The sequence below is a fragment of the Vicugna pacos genome, chromosome 3, assembly GCF_048564905.1.
Source record: "Vicugna pacos chromosome 3, VicPac4, whole genome shotgun sequence".
Lineage (NCBI taxonomy): Eukaryota > Metazoa > Chordata > Mammalia > Artiodactyla > Camelidae > Vicugna > Vicugna pacos.
Window position 1 is genome coordinate 69,448,538 of NC_132989.1, and position 20,015 is coordinate 69,468,552.

At 38.9% G+C, this 20,015-nt stretch overlaps 2 protein-coding genes across 13 annotated transcripts in view; one reads left to right on the top strand and one right to left on the bottom strand.

Moving 5' to 3' along the window:
• The window catches only part of WDR41 (WD repeat domain 41), a 55,052-nt gene that overhangs the window by 31,613 nt on the left and 3,424 nt on the right, over positions 1 to 20,015 (top strand). Inside the window, exons 9-16 of one of the 9 annotated variants that reach the window (XR_012071371.1) lie at positions 4,333 to 4,517; positions 5,922 to 6,043; positions 6,845 to 6,933; positions 7,861 to 7,994; positions 10,200 to 10,402; positions 11,219 to 11,331; positions 14,220 to 18,136; positions 19,740 to 19,914. Coding sequence is in view for 2 of the 9 variants with exons in the window: in XM_015245648.3 (XP_015101134.1) it covers positions 4,333 to 4,517; positions 5,922 to 6,043; positions 6,845 to 6,933; positions 7,861 to 7,994; positions 10,200 to 10,352 (683 nt within the window). In the remaining 7 variants the exon portion in view is untranslated. Of the gene's footprint in view, positions 1 to 4,332; positions 4,518 to 5,921; positions 6,044 to 6,844; positions 6,936 to 7,860; positions 7,995 to 10,199; positions 11,031 to 11,094; positions 11,115 to 11,218; positions 11,332 to 14,219; positions 18,137 to 19,739; positions 19,915 to 20,015 lie in introns of those variants that run through there. The other 8 variants (XR_012071370.1, XR_012071373.1, XR_012071372.1 and 5 more) reach the window with 8 other exon arrangements.
• The window catches only part of PDE8B (phosphodiesterase 8B), a 283,401-nt gene continuing 276,405 nt past the window's right edge, over positions 13,020 to 20,015 (bottom strand). For all 4 annotated transcript variants that reach the window (XM_015245637.3, XM_072958471.1, XM_072958472.1 and 1 more), the window contains exons 19-22: positions 18,915 to 19,035; positions 16,794 to 16,961; positions 14,496 to 14,625; positions 13,020 to 13,941 (exon numbers count right to left, since the gene is read on the bottom strand). In XM_015245637.3, the coding sequence (XP_015101123.2) occupies positions 13,832 to 13,941; positions 14,496 to 14,625; positions 16,794 to 16,961; positions 18,915 to 19,035 (529 nt within the window). In that variant the 3' untranslated portion in view covers positions 13,020 to 13,831. The remainder of the gene's footprint in view (positions 13,942 to 14,495; positions 14,626 to 16,793; positions 16,962 to 18,914; positions 19,036 to 20,015) is intronic.

The following is a 20,015-nucleotide window of genomic DNA, read 5'->3' on the forward strand; positions in this document are numbered from 1 at the left end:
TGGAAGTCCCTCTGACACCGAGCCCTGCTCCTAGGCCCCGGAGCTGTTGAGAAAAGCACAGCCATGTTTTGGCTGTTACAATGGTCAGGCCTAGTTGTCCCGTCTTAGAAGTGAAGCGTTGGTACCATGACCCAGCGTGATTCCTTAAGGAAGGTGATGGGACGTTACTGAGGTAGCCTTAACTTTGTGGCACTTCTTTTGCTGTATGATGTACAGAGAAGCTTATAACAGTTTAACCAAGAAAGCCTTCTTCAAGTGTTTTCTTAGCCAGCTTCTTAAGGGAAGGAAAATGAAAAGTAAAGCAGGAAAAAATTTTTAATGAAAATTACAGTAAACCTCTAGTACTTTTTACTTTATGAACTCCCATGACTGTAAAATTATGCTACAGATAATAAATAAGCCAAAAGCGTACTTAGAAATCATATATGGACAAGTAGTCTGGCAAAACTTGAAAGTGACAATGTGGCAGTTGAATTTTGTACATAGATATGTCTGCCACACTGCAGGTTTTGGTAATCCTGAAACGATTGTATTATACTGTTCCCAGCTCCACTCTCAGTCCTGCTTCTTTGTCCTCACCAATTACTGGTGAAAGATGTGGCCAGTTACTGGATTCATAATTTACAGGGAAAGTGCATTTGCAGTGAGATGGTCCTAGGGCAATCTTAGAATGGCACAACAGAACTCCCATGAATGTGGATAATGAATACCAGGTTTACCAAAGAGATCTGAATGCCTGGGCAGAGATTTTCTCAGACAGACATACAAGATAACTTTGCTTATCTCTTCTGGTAAAAGGCTCTGGGTGCTGCTTTATTTTATTCCTTTTCTTGTTTTGTATGACGGCATAGTATGGCAGTGATAAAGTATTTGTACTTGTGAGGGATGGGTAGACAAGTGTTAGGTGAGATTTTCATACTAAGTGACTTTTGACACTTGCATAGGATGAAGATCTATCCACATATACATCATTGAGGCTGTTTGGTGTGAAACATTTTGAATGACCAGATTGGGATAATTTACACAGCAGTAAACTCCACTAACTCAAGTGAATGTCAGTGTTTTGTTTTTAATGAAAAATTCTAACTGAGCTCAAGTACTTTGTTTCTATTGTGTAGACAAATCACAGACACTTGGAGGAGGTCAGAGTAGGGAGCTTTATGGTCTCATGCAAGTTATGATGCATGCGGAACTAGAGTCAAACAGTCCTCAGTCGTTAACTTCTGGTTCTTCTGTAGTTTGAGACTAGAAAGAGGAGAGAAAGGGATGGAAAAGGAGGTCTTGGAAAGATTACTACTGTCTTAACTTTCCAACTATTAGAACTAGAAGTCTGTTTCTCTCCACAGATGAGAAATGAACTTATTTCTTCACAGAGCAGATTCTATAGAGTCTGTCAATAAACTATAGAAATTGGACTTGGAACCAAGATAAAATAATATTTACCTGTATGATTGCTTATAATTCTTTATTTCTATGAGATTGCTCACCTAGTTATTAGAGATTTCTGCCCTGCTGATTTATTTGATAAATGGAATAATTAAATCATAATTACTCATCCATGAATTCCTAAATTACAAGTAACTGGATGTTTTAATACCATTAATATGGAATAATGCCAGGGGCTCAAAATAATACCAGAGACTCAAAGATAACATTTGATGTTATTTTAAAATGGCTATGCATTTATTATTTAATTTGATTTTTACAATCATCTCCATTTAATGCCTGAAAAATCCAAGATAGAAAAAGATTTCGTGACTCTCTAAAGACCACATGGCCACTAACAGGCAGAGCCAAAATTAGAACTTGGGTTTCTAGACTCACAGTGCATTTGTTGTGTTCTACCTTACTCTCAGTGTATAAGAATTAAAATTAGTTACATTTCTTTAAGATAGTTTTTAGGCTTAGCAGTTGTACATTTCCTATTAAATATATAATTTGTCTTAGTTGGCCCACTAATTTCATTTTCTTTAAAGTTTTAAAAACTTGTTATTGTGCAAGTACTACATAGAAATAGAAATAAGAATAGAAAAATGAGGAAATAAAAACATAAAAAATATAAAAATGAAAATTAAAAATCATCCAACCATATAGTATCAAGTACAGGTTCATATCCTAGGTGTTCTTCTGGGCGCATATATATATATGTGTATGTGTATACATATGGTCTGCTTTTTTTTAACAGTATGTCATGAATATATTTTTGTATTAATACAACATTTACAACTTAAATTTCAATAACAGTATTACTGTTTCATTTTGTGGATGTCTTATATATTCCATCCCCAGTTGGATGTTTTAGGTTATCTTCAGATTTTTTGTATTATGTGTAACAGCCTTGTTACATAATGTCTTTTATGTACTTTCCTAAGGATAATTTCTTAGAAGTGGAATTGTTGGATCAGTGGGTTTACGACTTTTTAAGATTTTGATATATATTACCAAGAATTGCAAAGATTATACCAGCTTATCCTAGGGCATTAGTAGTGCATGAGTGTGCTGAATCCTGATGCTTTTGCCAGCATTGGGTATTTTTCCTGTTTTATAATCTTTCCCAATTGAAAGTCAGTAAGTAGTATCTCATCGCTTTTAGATAGCTTTGATTATTAGGGAGTTGAACATCTTTTCACATGTTTACTGACCATTTGTTATTTCTTGTTCTGCCAGTTCAGGTCCTTGGCCCCTTCTTTTCTTTTGCTGGAGTACTACCTTGTTCTTAGTGATATCCTTTTTTGTTAGGTTTTTTTTTTTTGAGAGGTGGTAATTAGGTTTTTATTTATTTATTCATCTTTAATGGAAGTACTGGGGATTGTACCCAGGACCTTGTGCATGCTGGGCAGGCACTCTACCACTGAACTATATACCCTTCCCTCTTAGTGATTTCTAAGAACTCTTTATGTATCAAGTATAATAAACCTATTTTGACATATAAGTTGTAAAATTTTCCCAGATTTTTGTCATTTAATTGTATGATTTTTGTGTTAAGTAGATGTTTACTCAGCTCTTTTTCCTCAATCCCCACCCTGCCTCCTTTAGAAACTTTTAGAACCTTTTAGCACTCCATATTCATAAAAAAGAATTCACTTTTATTTCCCTTAATCCTTTAAGTACCTTTAATGTTTAATCTGTTTGAAACTTATTTTGGTATATATGAAATAATATAAAATATATATATTGGTCTTTGCCCTCAGTTTCTGGCACAAAGTTCCTAAAATCCTTGCCCAAGTAGTAAGAACATAAGGAAAATCTTCTGTTCTAATATTTGATCTGATATCTCTTTAACATAAAGGCCCTAAATCCCTTGGAATTTTCTGGGTAATAGAAGTATCTTTTGTTCTAATGAGACCACTCTTTCTTTGCTCCTGGATGGGGACTGGTCACCAGAAAGACCAAGTCATGACTAGAAGCTTGGAATTTTCACCCCCACCACCCCTATTCTCCAGAGAGGGGAGAGGGGCTGGATGTGGAATTAATAATTGATCATGCCTATGTGATGAAGCCTCCATAAAAATCCCAGCAGTACGGGGTTCAGAGAGCTCCCCGGTTGCCAAACACGTGGAGGTGCTGGGAGAGTGACACACTCAGAGAGGGCATGGAAGCTCCACGACCCTTCCCACATACCTCGCCCTGTGCATCTCCTCCCTCTGGATGTTCATTTGTATCCTTTACCATGTCCTTTTATAATAAAGTGGTAAATAGTAAGCTGTTTTCCTGAGTTCTGTGAGCTGCTCTAGCAAATTAATTGAACTCAAGGAAGGGATGTGGGATTCTTTGATTTATAGCCAATTAGTCAGAAATACAGGTAACAACCTAGATGTGCAATTAGTATCTGAAGTGGGGGAAGTCTTGCAGGACTGAGTACTTAACCAGTGGAATGTGACACTATCCCCAGGTAGATAGTATCGGAATTGAGTTAAACTGTAGGATGCTCAGCTGGTGTCGCAGAATTGCCTGGTGTGGGAAAACCCCTCACGTATTTATGTCAGACATGTTGTGAGTGTGAGAGTAAAGAAGAAACAGAAGTGTAGCTCTTCATCCGAGGTGAGGTCCTTTTATTCTTATTTTCCAAATACTTAACCAAATATTCCAGCATGAGGGGTGTTTCTTTCTTCACTGAATTGAAATACATCATCATCACACACTAAATATCTAAGTAAACTTGACTCTATTTCTGGTCTTTCTATTCTGTTAATCTTCCTGTTGGGCTTGTCTAGTTACCTCACTGTTCTAATTATTGTGATTTTGTAGAGCGTTACTACTAGGCAGTTTATTCATTTTTACCTTTAGCCTAGGTAAATGATCAATAATGAGACATACATGACCTCTGCCTAGATTTGAGTTTTGTAACTGGCTCCCATGTTGGAGAGTTGATCATCTGGGATATCCTGGACTGGACTGTGCAGGCCTGTGAACGCAACTTCTGGGACCCATCTCCACAGCTGGACACTCAGCAAGAAATAAAACTCTGTCAAAAACCAAATGACGTTTCCATTCATCATTTCACATGGGATGAAGAGGTAAAAAAAAAAAATCAAGAAAAATATATCATCTGTCTCTTTCAATAAACCCAGTTTCTAATTTTTTCAATTTAATCTCACGATGGATATAGAAAGGTATCATTCCCTATGTTCAAGTTGTGCTTTAAAATGTTTTGGTATTTTTTAAAGATTATATCACTTGCTTTATTCTCTAGTTGTGTTTATAATTTCCTTTATAACTTTGGATAGCATGTACTCTACCACTGAACTGTACCCTCCCCCTCTGCCAGGGCTCTAGATTTTAGCAGGTTGGCTAGCTGTTCTCATTAATGCTCATGGCACTGGTCCTCAGCTTGCATTGCTAATGTGCAGAGTACCATTTCTGAGGGTCAAGGGGATCATTCCAGATTTAGGCTCTGGTAAGCCTTGGGGGCATGTTTTGGTTGAGACATTGTAGGTCTCATTTGGGGTTGTAGCCTTTGAGACCGCATAAGTGTTCTTTGGTGCGGGGCAGAAAGGGGGATTTTTGAAAGGTCTGCCTCACTGGTTTACCTATTAAGAATGAATGATTCAAAAGCAAGAGCTGCCAGAATTCTAAGGACTTGCAAAATAATTTCAGAAGCTAAGTGGTATCGTGTGAGACAAGATTAAGGAACTGGAGTAACATGACCTGGATTCTCATATCAACTCTCATCTCAACTTTTTGTGTGACTTTAATCTTTTTTTTCAATTTTAATTTGTTCATCTGGAAAATAGCAGTAATATTAGCTTTTCTTATCTTAATGAGATGTTGTGAGACTGAAGTTTGATAAATATTGGTGAAAGTACTTTCAAAGGGTTAAAGTTGTTTTAGTAACAAGGTGGTTCTAATACTACATTTGGAAAAATGTTTGTGTGAAGCCACTTTACATATATATATATATATATATATATATATATATATATATGTCACTGTAGCATATGCTTTTTTGTATGTATCCTTTATAGGTCTCATGATTGCTTAAGATGTGGAGTGGAAGTAATTTTGTTCACATTTTTCAGCAAAAGAAGCCAAGTAGTTTTCCTAAGGATCTAGTATTATGTGAATGAAAACCTTGGTTGTGCCTCAGCAGCTTGTGTTGCAGGCTGATCTGCCAGCCATAGCTCCTTTCTCTAGCTGGCACATTTCAGTGAGGCAGAAAGTGATGCTAAGGGGTACAGTGTACAGAGCTTTCTCTGTGTTAGCAGTTGCATCCTTCTGCTTTTCTGAATGCTGTCACCTTTCCTTTGTGCTTTGATACTTTTGGACTTCAGAGGACAGCACAATAATTTGGTCTGAAGGTTAGGAATAGGGAAGGTACCAGTGGCTCTCTGAATTCACACCAGGGCTAGAAATCTATAATACTAGGTAGTGGTAAGTACTAGTTTTATGCCCATTTCTGAACTTCTTCCCCCCTCCCCTAGAATATATTTGTTGCAGTTGGAAGGGGTTTGTACGTGTATAACCTTCAAATGAAGCGTGTGATTGCCTGCCAGAAAACCGCACATGACTCCAGTGTCTTGCATGTTGCCAAACTTCCAAACAGGTACGAGTTTCCATATGTTCTGTAACAGGCAAAAGAAATGCATAGTTCCCAGGGGCAAAGTCACCTGGTTCTGTGGCTTGACCTGTGTTCTATTGGAAATGAGAATATCCCCAAGGCTGTCTCTTAGTAGAAGAGTTTGTAGCAGTGTATTACAAAATTTATAAGAAGCAAGATTCATATGAATTACATTGAATTTTGTTATAAGAAGAGATAATTTAAAATTTGGTGTTTATTTTAAAAGGTAAAAAATGACTTTTGGGCACTGACTTTGTACTAATTTTTTGTTTTCCATAAACCTGCCTTTTAAAATACTGTTTGATTATGGCCAGCATCAAATGGTTTTGTCTCCTTGTTGGCTTAAGCTACTAACTTAAGGCTTCCCTTTCAGGGAAGATTTGGCTGTTGAGTTTCTAGGGATGAATTATATGAAGGGAATAGCATTATTTGCTCTGCAGGATACTTTTCGAGTGAGAGGTGCCCTGAGAAGAGAAATAGTGAGAGGTGGGGAGGGGACTTCTCGGGGTATTGTGAAAGTGTAATTCATAACCTGTTTCCCTGAATGCATTTTAAAAATGGAAATGATATGTATTTCTAACACTTGAACCAATATAACAGTATAATGTTCGCCTTTCCCGAAGAGTGCTTTTACTTTGCATTGTAAAACCATGTTAAATTGTGATTTTTATCAGCTCCTGCCAAGAGCTGAATAAAAGCAGTTGAGGGTTCCACTGACTTCTTTCACTGCAAATTTAGCATTGGCTCTCCATGGTGCTTTTTATCACTGATTTGCTCTTCTGATAGGCAGTTAATCTCATGCTCAGAAGATGGCAGTGTACGCATTTGGGAGTTACGAGAAAAACAGCAGCTTGCGGCTGAACCTGTACCAACAGGTGTGTATCTTTGCTCAGAAAGGTAGTCTTGCACTTTTTTCTAAAATGAAAGACAGAAGAAAGGCAGTTATGTGTAACCGCAAGAATAACGTACACTGTGCTCCAAGTAGGCATAAGATGTTCACATGAAGCATTTGGTGATTGGGATCTAGGATTGACATCTTAATACTGCTTTACTGTAGAACTATCTGTTTCAATTCAAGTCAACTACGATTTTACTATTTTAGGGGGAACCTATTATTTCTGGTAATCTGACTGACCAAATGGCCTAATGAACTATTTACTCATTTATATGGTCTATAATTATGTCTGATATAGAAACAGAATGTGTATGATTAGGTGTCAGACTAAAGTATTCTTTCAGTGCCTTGAAGCATTATCACTAACATGGAACTCAATTTATGGAAAAACACACTTTTGTATTTATAACGTCATGAGCGCTTGATTTTCAGGTGTTTGGTTTGAAAAACAAAATCCCAGTTAGTTAGCAGCCTTTGCATGAGAAATCAGATGCTGGTACATCTGAGTTTCTTCAGGTTATTTGAAGTCATAGGGTTTTCTTTTGGAACACACATGTTGCTTTTTGTCTAACTTTTTTGATAAATCTGAGTTGTGACTCTTTTGACATTGCCATTCAGGACTTCTGTTCTCTTTGATCCCCATTGCATCTTCTCACCATGTTAACGCTCCTTCACTGGTGAGTGGATAGAAGTAATAAAAAGATGAGCAACAAACCTGGGTAGCTAAGAAAGGAAATGAAATCGTATATTGAAAAACCCTAGCATAATGCCTGGTACCATCCCCTTAGCCCTTGAATACAATAAGTGTGGAACACCTTTGCATTTGTATTTTGTTTTTCTCATCTTATGTTATTATTAAAAGAGCACAGTAATTTTGAAAATGATTGAGATGGCTGTTTTTTTCTAGGTTTTTTTAACATGTGGGGATTTGGAAGAGTAAATAAACAAGCCAGCCACCCTGTTAAAAAGCAACAAGAGAATGCCACTTCGTTCTCATTGGAGCTTATTGGAGATTTGATTGGACACTCGTCATCTGTGGAGGTATTGTTTTTAACATGCATGTAAATGTCCAGGGAATTTCTGCTTTTGCATCTCACTGCTCTTCATTCATTTGGTCTCATAGAGACCTAAACTTTCTCTCTTATCATCTTTATCTGTAGGTTTTTGCTGAATCTAAACATGGAATGGGATAGGTTATAGTATGTGCAGTTAGGATCTCCCTTTATTTATAGAGAGGCGATTTGAAGAAGGAATGTGTTGCTTCTGAAAAATGGCTTAATTACCATTATGTATGAGATGTAGGTAGGTTGCTGACAAGATGGACAGTGTGAACAATATTAAATAGATATGTGTAACGGTAGTAAATAGAGGGAATATGGAGGGTTCTGCTTTTATATGCAAAGCCTTACAGAATCTGATCCCAGGGGCCTTTATCAAATTCATGAATAGAATTTGTTCTTAACTCCCTTTGAAAGATAATTTGTTGGCTTTAGTGAAACCCAATGTCTTGATGCATATATCAAAGTAATAGTTGAGAACTGTAAGATATATACAATTTTAACTTGTTCTAAATTAATATTTATTATAGACATCATTGCCTGTATTAAAAGAGAGAAAGTGGTGAAGAGATGATTGGAACTGGTAACAGTATAAGCAGAGCCATAAGTAATGAATTTCTTAAGTTGTTCCCTGTTTTGTGGCTATGGAGGAATAAATTTTCTTCTGAAAGTGCATTTATGCTTAGGAGCAAGTAGCAGCAAACACTTGTTACTGAGCATTTCCTGTGTTTCAGGAACAATACTGGAGACTGGAGTTTTCAGAGAGATGTAAAATACAATTCTTCTCGTGGATCTTACATTTTAGTAGACAGGAAGGACTCGGACCTAATAAACTGTTCATCTAGGTTGCTTATGACGGGCCCAGATGAATAGCAGGAATTATTAGAAAATAGTGGAAGATATGGATGGGACTTAGCTGAACCTTGAAGCTTAAGGATTAAGGTAGGATTAAGACAGTCTTGTGACCATAAGCTCCCTGATGTTGGATACTCTGTCTTATTCATTCCTGTAACAGGTAGGTTTCCACTTTGTTTTTTGTTTTTTTTTTAACTTTGGGAGTTGTGAGGATGGAATGTTGTAGATATGCAAGCAAAGATAGAATCTACTTGGTGACAGGGAGCAGGCTGGCTAGTGGATGGGCACCACTAGTGGGAGATGAAGCCTTGGCAGAGTAGTTTGGGGTCAGATTATGAATGTCCTTAAATGTAAGGCTGAAGAGTTTCGACTTTATTTTTAAAATAGTATGACCCCATTAAAGATTTTTAAATGATGGGGATAACTTCAAGTGGCAGATTTGTTATAATAATGAAGTGTCAGATTCTTAGGAATTTTCCTCAGTGGAACTATTGACATTTAAGTACTTTTTAAAAGTATCTCTGGCTTGAGAAAATCTTGGCCCCCTCTCAGGTGTGCTATCTCTTTAATTTCCTCATTCCTTTTATATTTTCATCCTTACTTTCTAAGCCCAGTCTTACCTACCTGTGTACTGAATTCAGTCTTTTCCATCTCCTGAGGAATTTTGTTCTGATAGTTCCCCCCTTCACTCCTACATCATCAGCTGAGATCTTCTGTTACCTTCTTATTTCTGAGAACATGCTCATCCTGTTGTTTTATTTCTCTCCTTTATTTCACTCATCTCCTCTGATACCAGCTCTCTGCTCCTTACTCTGCATGCTGCCTTCTCATACACACTCCACTTTTCAGTTCTTAGCTTCCAGTCTATTCCTTCAGTGGGCATGACCTTCCTTTATTGTTTGGAATTCAGACATTGGATTGGTGGCTATTTTTTGCACAAATAAGAAGGCAATAAAAATGATTAAGTAAAGCAAGTCTGGAAGGACTTCTGACAAAAGTCTTAAAACCAATACTTGAAGAATTAGATAATAGTAACATTTAGAAGATACTTTGGGAATTCATGTACTTTACAAACACAGCTGTTACTTATAGTTCAGTAGTGGAGTAGTATTAACAAAGTTCTGATTACTAAAATATTAGATATTGGTTTAGCATTTGTATATCTGTATGTGACTATCACTAACACTTAAAAATAAAAATAAAATTTCTTATGAAAGGTGATAGAGTTTTACATTCAGATCCAAAATTAACAAGCACGTGTAGTTATCTAGTTACATTAGCTTCTTTCCTCCTTGAAGTCCCTATAATCAGTAATTAAAAATTGTTTTTACAGATGTTTCTGTACTTTGAAGATCATGGACTAGTGACATGCTCTGCAGATCATCTCATTATTTTGTGGAAAAATGGAGAACGTGAATCTGGACTGCGCAGTTTAAAGTTATTTCAAAAATTAGAGGAGAATGGTGACTTATATCTTGCTGTCTAGTTCAAGGAATTTGGAACACCTGTGCATGAACCTTGAACATCAAATATAGGGTAATACTCTGAAAACCAATTACCGTATTGATCACTTAAATTTTGTAATTTTTTTTTCTTGTTACACCATAAAATTCCGGTTGTTTGAACTCCTTTTTTTCTGGGCCTACAAACCAGCAAGTTGCTTATCAGATATTAGTATATTCATCAAATATAGCACAACTTTTCACTTGACTTTTCACATAGCAGTTGGTTTTTACAAAGTGAAGTTTTCAGATTTTAGTACAAATGTGTGTTGAAGAAGAATATTTAGAGAAAGATTTTTTTATGCTTAAAAAAAGGGAGGAGGAGCTGCTGCTTTGCGCCAGGACCGGAGAACGTACGTAGATCTTCTGTCAGATATGCCACGCAATGCTCATTGTCCTTTTCATATTCTTCTATTGTACTGTATTTTTCTCCATTAAGCAGTTTTCATTTTTAATTTAAACCAGTGATTGTGAACATTATTTGGTTTTGTGCAATAAGCAGGGGTAAGCGTGTAAGTCCTTCTCTCCTCTCTTTTTGGCTTTTAATTTTCCTCCATAATGGACTTTGGAGAGTCTGCCTTAGGTTATGAGTTTATAAAATTGTTTTCTTGGATTGTATACAGTATTACTTGAATTATAAAAAGGAATTCATAGATTTCTAACTGCCTTATTTCTTACGGATTAGTAGTATGATTAGTAGTATGTGATAATCTAATCTATTCACAGGGAATGATACAAACCACAGGTGAGTTTGGAGAGCAAACAGTATGGTAAGTACCTCTGTTATTAATGTCTGGAAGCCTCCAACCCATTCATGAGACTCACTGTTTTCTTCCATCTCTGACCTTAGTGCATTCAGGGAAGCAGAAACCATTAAGATGGTAGAATCCAGCAGGGACTCAGACTTGATGGCTGCTCAGTAGTTACAAGTTGAACTTTTAGAAGAATACAGCTATAACTGAGGTTGATATATATTATGTACATTTTTTTCCATTTCCCTAGGTTAGCTTTCAGTGCTATTGTATTTGCAACATCAGAAGTGATACTATGTGGCAGACCTTGTAATTTTTATTTAACAATAATACCCTTATTACCTCATTCTGTACTTTATTCACATAACACAATCAATAGCTTAAATTTTGGGAACTTTCTATCATCCTTTCCAGTTATCTTTCTCAAGGTGAGTGAGTTCTGCTTGAGCAGATGAGGCTTGTTCTTTTGCCCCCAAGACCTGACTCTGAAGGCAAGCAAATTCTAAAATCTTAAATTGGAAGTAAAGAATAAATTATAGTTAGTTATTGTGGTCCAGATAACAGTGTTTTATAACTGACTTCTCTGTCATTAATATGGTTCCCCTCAATACAGAATATTTTAGTAAACAACTCACTATGGGAGACTATACCCATTTGATAAACTGGAGGAATGCACTGTTTAGTTAGCAACTCAGTAGAAGATAACACCATAGAAGATTATACTGATAAAGAGCCGAGCAGAGCTATGCTAAAGCAGAGCTATGCTGGCAGTCTTACTACGAAATTAATTTCACATCAGAGTGAGTAAGCTTTAACATTCATATAGGAAAATGTCAGACATCTGACGAATGTCACTTACCAAATGGAACCAAAAGCAAGATGGTCAGGAAAAGACTGTCCTCTCAAGCAAGCTTCTGCAGCCTGGGCAAATTATTTAGCTCCTTAAAATGAGATTCTGACATCATGAATTTAATGTATTCTGAAAACAAAGTGTGTGACTCGTGACATAAAGAACACTAAATCAACATTTTGAAATTACGAAAAATTTAGGCCCAAGAGGTAAAATAAAAACAGCTGTTGGGAATGAAAAATGGCTGTAGGAATTTAGTTACAAGTACTTCACGAAAACAAACATTTTCATCACATTTACATAGCGCAGCATCACAGTACAAAGCGAGCTGCTATGCTGATCAGGCAAGTCCTTTCACCATCTAACAAAAGTAATTTAGATACATTTCTTTGCATGGAATTGTCATGTATGTTTCCATTTTTTGGTACAAAACATAGAAAAAAACATTGGCACATTATGTAGTGATAAGTCATTTTTTTTCTTCCCATGTACTAGTTCCAAGTGTTCTGCATTCCGATTTTCATCTGAAAAATAACTACTGATTCAGTTAATCTCTATTTATACCTCTTAGAAATGCAGCCTGGAGTACAGAGAATTTGAAAGAAAACCAAAGATTTTGTTTACTGAGTTTCTAATATTTATAATACAGAGAGAAGGGTTGGTAAAAGAGAAGGGAAAACCTCAAGTTTGACTTCATGTAGATCACAGAAAGTTGTGAAAACAGCTGTATAAAAATATGCACTTGTGCTTTAGAAGCTTTTAGCATACAATTAATAGCTTAAAATAGTATTTACTGCTTCCTCATATACGTATTTTGATATATTTACACATATCTTGCGATCTTTTTTTTTACATCATTAAAGCAAAATGGCATGATCTTAAATATAGATAGGTTAAAAATATCTGAACCTTGAAACTTCATCTATACCCTCCCCAGATATATACATCTAGATGGTACACAGCACAACATACTCCATGGACTTACACCCAGAAAATTTAGATTGCTTTAATAAAAATTTTAAACGGCAAATGTATATAAATTTTTTTTAAAAAAAAGCTTGTCCAAGGGCATTCAGATTAATGGCTTTTATATAATACTCATTATAGTGCCTTGTGACTGCCTCTCTAAACCAGAAGTAAGGGAAAAGCTCATGGATTCCCCTGAAACAAGATCTCACTCTCTTCCCCACCATGGATGGCCTTCTATTAAGATGAATCCCTTTTGTAGGAAAGAGGGCTACACAGGCTGCTGATACCAGTCTAGCGTAGGCACTCACCAGACCACGGCTATGTTTTAATTTGGGTGTCACACCATCGATTTGAAGAGCCACCTAGCCATGGAGGCTCTGAAGTTAACTAGTTTATCAGTAATTTGGTCCTGGTTGTTTTGCTCACTTTATGCGTGTTTTTTCCCCTTAGATATTATGATACTCTTATAAATTTGTCAGATTGACGCTCTGGAGTTAAAAAATCAAGCTAAACAGTGATGGTGACTTTCATGGTAAAAGATGAGCTAAACCCTAGCTGAGCTACATGGTCGTCAGCCATGGAGCTGGGCTCACGGGCACCAGGTCTTTGCTGCTTGTTACAGTGAATCAGCTCCATGGCTTGACGACAGCAGGACAGAACCTTTTGCCGTGTGTTTGTTCTGTCACTGATTGTTCAAAAGGACATTTTTCTGCATGGAACATAATTTTCTAAACCTGAACTTTGGGAACTTGAATGATTCAAGGTCAGATATTAAACATTAGCTCCTTAATCTACCCCTGTCATTTTCATTATAAAGGAAAGCCTCTTTTTTACATTACTGTGATTCACAGTGTCCTCTGTAAATCAAGAGGTCCCCTTCTCTGTCTTAGCTTTAGCTGTCAGTTGGAAGCCTCAGACTTTTGCACTTTAGGTCATCTAATGTCTTCCAGTGTTTGTAGTTATCGGCCAAATGTTGCATCAGGGCTGGCAGGTGGGCAAAGGCTGCAAGGACATAAAAGAATTAAAGCCTGTTAAGTTAGATCCCAGGAACACTTACAAGGTTGGGGCTCTGTGGGACAAATTTGGGATCAGAAATGGAGAGGTACCCTAGGTTAGGCCTTAGGCGAACACACAAGTGTGAGAAGGGTAAGTCTTCAAGCACTGGTTTCCTACATATGAACAGATCCTTTTAATTAAAAGTGGAAAAGCTGTTTATCAGTGATATTACCAAAAGAATCTGTGATTCAGAGTAGCCTTAATTTATTTTGTGTTCTTTCTAGAGTTTCCTCCAATGATACACTAAAGCTCCTGTAAGCTTTGGAAAGATGTCCTTTGAAGAGTTGAACACTTGTTTATCCAGTTATCAAACACCCATTGAGTCTTCTGTAAACAAGGTCTGTGCTGAGGGTGCAGAATGTACACGCACCCCCACCATACCTGGCCACACGTCAGCTGACTTCATTTTTTCTTTTAAAATAACATTTCATTTGCACCTTTAGGCCCAGCCTCTGTCACTAAAGGTAATTTTGTGGGTGACAAAATATGAACTATCTTACCATCCCAAGCATCAAACATGTCTGTTATGAAGTAGTCAATGAAGGAGATCTGGGACTTGGGGATGCTACAGGTATTCCGGTCAAACACTGGCATCACCACAGGTAGCCCCTGTCTCTTCTCTTCATCAGTCTGTAAGAAATAACAGATCCAGGGCTATCGGGCACAGGAGAAGCTGTCACAGGAGCATCTAGTTTCTCAGAACCAGTCTGTGAAAGTGGCTCAGCAGCCAGTTGTATAAACGAGGAAACACGCTCAGCAGGGTCCCCAAGCTGCTTATAGAAGACGGCCACCTGATGCGCCACAGGCACTGAATTCAGGTCTTTTGACTCTCAGGTCTCTCAGGCTGTCCTCTAGCCCCTCCTGAAGCACTGATCTCACAGTTCACGCCTCTTCTTCTAAAGTCTGTTTTTGTTTTTGCAAGGTCAAGACTATTTCCAAAGTAATACTACTAATACTAAGTGACGTTTACACTGAGGGAGCAGAAGCAACGATGGGTAACATTGCTGATGCCTCAGCGTGAATCACAGAACTGGCACCAACTGTACCAACAGTCGCTGTATTATTCGTTTGCAGTTTAAAAAGAAAGCCAGTTTCGCTTCAGAATGTCTTTATTAAAGCAGTGAGAATTATTAATCTTACTCAGTTTGGCCGTTGAAAATATGGATTTTTAATATTCTGTGTGACAAAATCAGAAGTACATATAAAGCCCTTGTGCTGCATGCACATCAGAGAATGATGGTTGTCTGGATGAAAAGAGCTGAGTTAGCTTCTTTTCTTCATGGAATTAACTTTTTTACTCGAAATAATGACAGACAAACTATGATTGTTCAGACTGGGGTACAGGTCATGCAGCTCTCTCAGCATATGTGTAAATCGGAGTATTTTGCACATTAGAGTGTATGTTTATATGCATATGGTCATAATTCACTGGGCTGAAATTAAGATCCACATTTCCTGGTGGTGTGTAGAGCCAGAGGCCAGCTGATCAGAGACCTCATTTGTAACTTTTTATTTTTAGGTCATATGGACTTACGAATACTACTATTTTCCATTCTGGGAAAAAGATACCACCTAAACAGGGAGCCTACATTAAAGAACTTAAAAGTGGTTGTTTCCCGTTCCCTGTTCACATACCTTGAGAGTAACTAGGAGGATTTTAAGTCTTCTCTGCGAGTCCTGGGAAGCCCAGTAATGGCCTCCTACCAGCTTTTGGCCCAGCTTGCTCATTTCAGGTCAGTCGATCAGGCAGCCTTAAAATATCCACTGCTGTTCAAGGAGTGAAGGGTTTTTTTCCCTTCCCTTCTCTTTCTAGCAAACTCAGAACTGCCTGTCCTACTTCTCTTTAATTCATGGGCTATTCCCATCCTTGAAAGCTGCAGCTGACTTACTGGGTCCTTGGCTGGCCTCTTCATCTGCCCCTGCCCACCCTTTTTAGACATCACCAGCTATTATCTATCCTGCCTCCGTGGTACATTACAGCCATGGAGACCCCCGCCTCAAATGCATTACTTGTAGCTACTTGTGACGTACCTGTCTTTCTGTCACACATACTAAACATTAGTTCTCAGAGCCTCTTCTCTGGAAGTAGGCCTATATTTCAAATGGCATATCGTCCTCTACTACTTTCTAGGTTAGTCTCCTTTAACTTCACACTGCCAAAGTGAACTATATATATATATATTGCTGCTCTTTTTAGATAAAAATTATGTTTTTCCTCCTTACTCATTTTGCTCACAATGCTCTGTTCTCCCAGAATGTCTTTCCCCATTGCTAAATGTCTAAATCCTTCAAAAAGACAACTGTAATATCATTTCCATGAAGCCCCTCTTATCTAGAAAAAAATCTTTCTGGACGCTCTGAAGACTTAACACTACCTCCTTTAGAAGTGTTTTCATTTTTTTTTACCAATGTGTGGACCTATTTATATCTGTATCTGCCCCCTGCTGTATTATGAGCTACCCAGGGGCAGAGATGTGTCTTACTCATGTCTGTGTTCCCCAGTGCCCCACAGAGAGAATAATCACCTAGTGAATGAATGGGTGATCTCCAGTTTTTGTGGAATTTCAGGGTCTAACAGTTTGAGGATGAAAGGCTACTTCAGAAGGCTCAGTTTATCCCTGTTCCCCTAGAGAGACTGGTTTGCAGCTGGCCACACCAGCCAGTTTCTTGAGTGAACCAGAATTCTCTTCCAGGCAGGGGTGAGCCATTCCTTTCCCAGGAGGAGTCATTTACTTACTTACTATGACCGGGGGCCACTCCCAGAAGAGAGGTGGAGCTTCCCTAGAGAGGCAGCATACCTGTGCAAAGTACTCCTCAGAGATCCTCCCAGCCCATTCGATGCACAGGTCCAGGGGGCGGCATGGGTTGGCCACGTCAGCACATTTAATCATCATGCGCTTGATCAGGATTTGATTTTCAGGAAAGTTCTTCCCAATAGAGTTGCGTTCACAGTCGCTGCCTTCAATCTGGAAAGCAGAATGTCATATCAGGGTTAGTTCAAGATGCTGGTGAAGCCCACAAGTGCTAACTGACCAGATGTTCGATGGTGACAAGGAATGGTCACCCAGGCAAACTTAGGCATGAGACTAGATGAAAGAGGTTTTCCCATCCTTAATTCCATCTATAATACACTGATATGTTCTTGGGTTGGGGCAACCCTCAGGCAATACAAACAGAGCTTAAAAAAAAGTCCCTGTTTCCCCGCACTTCTGTCCTCTTTCCCCAGAGGTTTTGAACTGCTAGGAGCAGGTTTTGTTTTGAATAAATTGGTATGTAATCTTAAAGGAGAGATTTCTCCCAGTTTTATCAGAAAATATGTCAAAGCAGAACTTTCACTTATTTTCAATACATTAAAGATGGGGAAACAGCACACTTACTATACTTACACCTGCCAGCTCCCTCTCTATGACTTTCTGTCCCACTCCTACCTCCTTGCCCATCACTTCCCACTTTGTTTCATTCTCTTGAGGCATGTGTCCGCTCATGCTTCCCCGGCTGCCCTTCCGGCTGGTGGTAGGGAGTGTGAGACGTTTAAGTTGTAGGGGTACTAGGAAGCAGAAGGTGGGCCAGGGCAGGAGCAGGTACATTCAGCCATGTTTAAAAAGACTGGTTGTGCACCAGTACATACCTCATGAGGGATGTGAGTGGTCAGTGGTCCTGCGCCCAGCAGCCAGGTCTAGGAGGAGGCTTATGTAAATGCTACAACAGGCCAATAACACAAAACCTGGAAGCTTGTGATTCCCTACTTTCAAAGATACCATCGAATGGATGGTGTGAAGACAGTTAATTAGCTCTTCAGAGCTCTGCCAAGCTCAAGGACTGCACAGCATTCAAGGGTTTTTGTTCTGCTTCGGGACTGCGCCTATTTATTAAACCATCAATGGGCAGCATTATGTTCTGAAGAGTGGTGGTTTCATTACTTACCGTTGGGAAGATACTGCTTGCTTATAGATACTGCGGTAAGTAAATCAACAGAGTTGGGGGCTTACTTGGATAGATGACCTTCCCAACTCTAAATTTTATGATTCTGTGTTATTTTTCCCTCTTAAATCCCCAGATCCTTGCTCCCATAAGTCCTCTGTGGAAGGAGAGGGTCCTGGCAGTGTGCTGTGGAATCCCTGGGGGATGGAGCAGAACACAGGTGAGGTGGACACTGTCCCTCCATCCAGGCTGGTCATGTGATGGGTCCTATACAGATAGTCTCCATACTGAGCATCAGGTTACTTTTAAGACAACCATTCATCATCCATCCACGTACGCAACCCTCATACAGGAGTGAGTGAGAAGTTTTTCTAACTTTATGGAGCTATGAACAGTTTTTATAGTTTCAAAGGGCAGTTGATCTCATTTTAAACAGTAAGAGATGTGAACCTTCTGTCCATGTTCCTACAACCCAAGTTTGTAGGGACCTTAAGGCAAGTCTAATAAAGTACATGAGTAAATCTGAAAAAGGAAGACGACTTGTGCTCTTGTTCTCAACTAGTCACTCCCAGTTTAATAGGTACTGATAGGCTTTTAATGCAAGTCAGCAGGAATATAATTCTTTAAAATATCCAATTTTGAGGTCTCTCAAGAGTTCAGAGAACAGAGAACTAGGGCTTTGGGTCCCCTAAATACTACCATTTATTCCAATCTCTGCTGGCTGCAAGCTCCTTTCATCCTAGCCTCTGGGTCTACCTCCTTTTGTCACCACTGGCTTTTACCTCAGGGCCTTTCTTTCATGGAGCTCAGAGTTGCTGTGGACACTGTCCACCTATTCTTGTCCCTAGGGGGAAAGAGTGGCCAGCACTTCCAGCCCTTCCTTACCAACTCCCAGCAAATAACCTTCTTGTATTCAAGAAGGGGAGATTGCTTTCAGTTCAGGGTAGGCTCAAATGGAAATGTACTGTGATGTAGCTTATAACATGGGGAATGCTTACCTCAGCTCCCATTGGCTTGTTGATGCTGTTCACAAATTTGTTCACATGTTCGAAGTGTTTTGTCATTTCTGTTGCTAAAACCATGTCAATAATAGCCTGGCGCAGTGTTCGATAATGGTTCCTAAAATAACGGGAAGACAAAAGGCCTTGTTCATAGTGTGTCCCGAATTAAAACTGTTCTTGCTACCATTTCACCACACTTCCCACAATCTAGGAGGAAGCTGGGGGCTCAGAGTCAGGAAATGAGTGAAGGTCACAAAAAAGTTAACCTGCTCATCTTCCTGCTAATCCAGGACATGGTGACACTTCCATTTTCCCTAAAGATAGCTGACCCTTCCTCATATGATTTATGAGTATATAAAAAAAGGAGAGCACCTGTCACAGGGGCACTTATTTCACAAGGTGGCTCCCTTCTACCATCCCTTGGCAATGTCAAGACAGGGAGGTGGAGAGAAGCGACAAGTTCCTTCCCTACAAGGCAGGTGCAGCAACCCGGTGAGCTGTCCCTTGACATTCAGTGCAGACACACTTATCCTTATTTCAGAGAAGTGTCATTTCTTTTGATGATGGCATTGGAAGAGTTTTTCAATTAGTGAGTAATTCTCTAAATTACAGTTAGATAGACATTGTAACGGATGGAGCAACAATCCTGCTCAAAATCACTGCCCAGTTCCTGTCATCTTTTTCTAACTTCAAGAGCCAGAATGGGGAACTGAATAAAATTGGCCACTGGAAAGAATTCCTCCTGTGAAAGTTTTAAAAACAATACTGGACACTGATGAGGCTTCAACTGAAGGTGGAATAACTGGTCTCCATTTTTCTCAGGTTCCTGGAGACAGGCGGATAGGCGCAGGCTCATGTTGACAAGCGGTCCTTGAGGCCGCGGGTGAGCACTGAGCTCTCCGCACTGCCCTCTCTCAGGAGTCTGCTGTCCAGCCTGCCCCACCCTGGGGGCCCCAGCAGCTCTGCCAGGACCTGTGGAACCCTGCATCCTCATGAGGTAGGATTTTAAGTGGCCAGAATTGAGTTGGGGAGAGACGGGGAAGGGTACTTTTCCCTTGAGTTACACCAAAGACGGGATGTCCTCCTGAGAGGGTAAAA